General features: G+C 38.2%; 1 protein-coding gene across 1 annotated transcript; it reads right to left on the bottom strand.

The window, feature by feature from the left end:
- Nucleotides 1-229: 229 nt before the first annotated feature.
- fabp6 (fatty acid binding protein 6, ileal) lies at nt 230-3,948 on the bottom strand. The gene is made up of 4 exons (XM_002940178.5): nt 3,803-3,948; nt 2,835-3,007; nt 1,826-1,915; nt 230-351 (listed from the first exon to the last, which is right to left on the bottom strand). Exons 1-4 carry the CDS (start codon nt 3,867-3,869, stop codon nt 298-300), a joined length of 384 nt encoding a protein of 127 aa, XP_002940224.2. The 5' UTR covers nt 3,870-3,948; the 3' UTR covers nt 230-297.
- Between the last annotated feature and the right edge of the window lie 501 nt (nt 3,949-4,449).

Below are 4,449 nucleotides of genomic sequence, written 5' to 3'. Positions count from 1 at the left end.
TTATGTATTAAGCTCTAAACTCACATTTTAATAAATCTGCCCCTTAGAGTCCTCCAGGGTCAGAGGCCTAATTAATACAAAAGGATCCTCCAATGGAAAACCTGCTCTCGACTCTCTCTTGGTTTGCCAATACATGAAACAATGACTTTCTAGCTCTGAATATCACTATCACTGACATAGTTCAGAGGAAAAACAGGGAGGGATCCCCGTTTCTAGAGACACAAAGTGCTAATTTGTTTAACAAAGTTTATTTGTGAGAAATAAATGCTGGCAAACAAAACATCTCATTTTGGAGACTTATGCAATCCTCTTACTGATTCTCGTGAAAGTATTTCCAGCAGCCACCGATGTCTGAAATAAAAAGCAAAGGCAGAATTACACATGTGTGTGTTTCAGTGTATGTGTTGGGGGTGAACCTATATTTTTATTGGAGCAGTTATACTGAATCTCTCACAGCATAACCCATGCAACAGTTGTCTCCTTGCACTTAGGACCAATGGGTCTTTTAGGTTTTATAATGTTACTAAGGCACAAGGCAAACATTTTTGCATTATGGGAAATATAAATTGCAGACTGTGCCTGTTTTTGGACTTGCTCTAAAAGCTGCAGTCTGTTATATTAATGTTACTTTATATTGCCTTTCCCTTGACATAAGATGCTTTATTTTTATTATTTCTGCAGCTAAGAATCCTGGTAATAATAATATAACATATAATATGTGAGTGAGGCTCAGCTGAGGGACAAAATTGTTATGCTGCAGGAATGTTCTACCCAAGAATAAATGTAAGGCACAAGAGACTGACATCAATCAGAACTCACAGTCTCTCCAGGGCCAAATGAGCTACAGGGCAACATTTATTATTAATTATTGGGGAAATTAGCGCAAGAAGCACAGTTCCAGTTTTCCCCATAGGCTTAATTTCCTTGCATAGCAAATGTCATGGACGCAATGAATTTTTCCTAGCATGTTGCATGTTAACATGGAGAAACTTTTACATTTCACAGAACATTCAGAAGGGAATATAGGAAAGCGAAGCTGTGCACTTGGTGGCTTTTCTTAAAGGTAAACTATAGACCAAAACAAAGTAGGTCTCTATAAAAATATACAGTAATAAAACAGCACATATGTAAAACACTGCTTCATCTAAATAAATAATTTTCATAAAAATATACTTTTTAGTATTATGTACCACTGGGTAATCCTAAATAGAAAATTGCCATCTAAAGGGCTGCCCCTGGTATCATATGATTAACGGTGCACGCAAACAAACCAAGGACACATCGGCTAATTAATGCACAAAATTCTGTCTTTTGCTTCCAAACTATTTCCTGTTAAAGCTGCTCTATTTCCTGTCAGGTGGTCTGTGAGGGAGAACACAGACCATTACAAAATGGTAGTTCAAAATAATGTAAAACTGCAATATTTACTGTATCTCTTCACCTCTTGTATTGGTTATTGATTGCTTTATATGTTACTCTGTATGTCCAATGTATGAAACCCACAGCACTGTGGAATATGTTCGCGCGTTATAAATAAATGTTAATAATAATAATGGGAAAATTCTTCGCTTAATATGATATACACTATCTGTTGGTTAAGTATTCTTTCAACATGTTCCAAGAACTATCATGCTGCCCAAAATATTGCATGCTGGGAATAAAATGGCAAACTACAGTAGTGGTGTACTGCAGTCAGTCTGTCAGAATGTAATGCTGGGAAAACCAAGTGTTATTCTTTGCTAAACTTGCAGGCTTTTATTTATTGGTTTTTTTTTTGCCAGGGGACAGGAACCTTAAAAAGTATTTTTCTCCAAAGTTCTCTTACCTCCACTAGTTTCCCCCCCACAATTTCAGAGGTGTGCTTGTATTTCCCAAAGTCCACAATGATTTTTCCACCTTCCAGTTGAACTACTGCCTAAAATTGAAAATAAGTTCAGGTTTAAAATGTCTTCCATTATTATCACATTGACAATCTACAATATACCCTTTTCTATCATAAAACTCATAGCTTCACTAGATCTGCATTGCAGACTTGTACACCCAGAATGATTCTTTTTTGCTGGGCCCTTGCAGAACATACTTGGGTCTGCCTTGAGGTGTGGATAACAAAGGGGCCATTGAGAAATAACTGCCACCCAGCTCATTTACCTCTGTCAACATAAGGTTTCATAACCACAGTATAACAACAGTTTAATTTTTAATACAGAACAATAGGATAGCTTCTAATACTAATCAATCCACACCTGATCCTAACTCACCAGCTCCCAACCTGACCTGGCAATCCACTTCTATTTATAGACCCCTGTCTGAGCAAAATCATCTGTGACGTCATAAATAATGACGTCACTCTATAATACAGGGTGGTGAAGAAGGCAAATGCCCTTTGGCCAGCACCTCTGGCTGAAGTATGTTAAGTATATGTAAACTTATGTGGGGTAGAGCTGGAGTTTGGGTATGTATTTACATAACATTGTCCTATAGGTCAATAGTTCTAGAACTAATATAAAGCACAATATTGAGTAAATAGATATTTCAATAGTTATTTATGTGAAACAAAGAGTTTAAAACATACCCCTAAACAAGACACAATTGGAACAAATAAGCATGGTGAAGTGCAGTCTAATAACCAAGAAGATTTAAATTCGGAAATAATATTTTCTCTTTTACTCCTCGTAAAAGAATATCTCTAGCCTTGCTAGAGCAAGCAGAATGATTCTTTACTACAATTATAAAACTGAAATATTGGATAAATTCACAAACATTATAATCAACAAGCCCTGAGAGCTCCAGTGTGAATGCCGTTTACTATTCTGAGTACATATAAATAGACTTACTTTAAACTTTTTCCCGCTCATGGTCTCCATATCAGACTCCTGTCCAATGGTGAAAGTGTTGGTCATGGTGTGGCCTGGGTAGATCTGGGACCAAGTGAATGTATTGCCATTTTGCACAACCTCCGTGGTGAACTTGAAATCCCTTCCCTTTTCAATGGTCTCAGCAGGGATGCCTAACAAATGATGGAACAACCAGTAACATTACAAGACAACTACAGACAAGTCTTGTATGTGTTATGGAGCCTTGAATGAAATACTACTACTTTGGAAATAGCTGGGATCTATTATGCTTTTTACTGCTTCTACAGAACCCAAATGGGCAGGAAAAGTGATTAGAACCCATGCAGTAGCATGCGTTAATGTTCTACACCAGGGATCCCCAACCTTTTATACCCATGAGCCACATTTAAATGGAAAAAGTGTTGGGGAGCAACACAAGCATAAAAAATGTTCCTGAGGTGCCAATAAGAGCTATAATTGGCTACTTAATAGCCCCTATGTTGACTGGCAGCCTACAGAAGGCTCTGTTTGGCATTATACTTGGTTTTTATGCAACCAAAACTTGCCCAAAAGCCAAGAATTCAAAAATGAGCACCTGCTTTAAGGCAACTGAGAGCAACATCCAAACGGTTGGAGAGCACCATGTTGCTCACAAGCCACTGGTTGGGGATCACTGTTCTACACCATCTGCCTCAGACAAGTTGGGAGAGCTACAGCAAACAGTCAATGCTTCGTTGCTACTGGAAGTGCTAGAGCAAAGACTTAATGATTGGATGCTCCTGGACTAGTTCGAATTTACACAAAACCGCACCAAGATGGCTCAGTACAAGAAACTCCATCTTTATACAGGTTATCACTCACTGTCATAGAAACATAAAGAATGCATTGACTATCTGCACTGACTATCTACAATGCAACTTTTCCCCATAGTTATGTTCCCTAAAGTAACATATTAACAAATGACTTACCAATAGCCTTCATGAAAGCATCATAGTTCTCTTGGCTCTCAACTTCGTACTTTCCAGTGAAAGCCATGTTCTTGTTCTGAAACCAGGAGTGTGGCTGAGAGTCTGAGTGTGGCTGGGAGCTTGAGTGCAGCTGAGATGCTGAGGTGTAGATCACAAGTGCTTATATTGTGTGCTCTGACAGAAGTCTCCTCCCCCGCAATAACTTAACATCTAATTTGATCTATTATAGAGCAAGAGCTAATAATTTACCAGCTCTGGTGTGAATGACACATGTGAAAGGCCAGTTTGTTGACCTTAATTATATATGGTATTCCACCAAGTTTCTTAACTCTTTACTTTGAGGATCCGGATATAAATTACAGGTTTTTCATTGTATTTGAGAGAATCATAAAAATCCACCATTAGCCTTTTTTTTATATGAGGGCTTGAATTGACTGATAGCAACATCAACCCTAGGCTTCTCTGTTGAGATTGCTGTCTGTAAAAGATTGTTACAGAACCTTCTTGTTTTCATCTATTAGGGTGCCCTTGCATTGGCCTATTCAGTCAGTTCAATACAGGTTTACAAGGCAGTGACAGCTCATCCCCCAAAATCCACCACAAATAAGAGGGGAGGAAATAACTGCAGCTAAGGCTTTCAGGTTCTT

Source organism: Xenopus tropicalis, chromosome 3 (genome assembly GCF_000004195.4).
Source record: "Xenopus tropicalis strain Nigerian chromosome 3, UCB_Xtro_10.0, whole genome shotgun sequence".
NCBI lineage: Eukaryota > Metazoa > Chordata > Amphibia > Anura > Pipidae > Xenopus > Xenopus tropicalis.
Note: the sequence above shows the minus strand (reverse complement) of the source record. Positions and strands in the feature narration are given on the sequence as shown.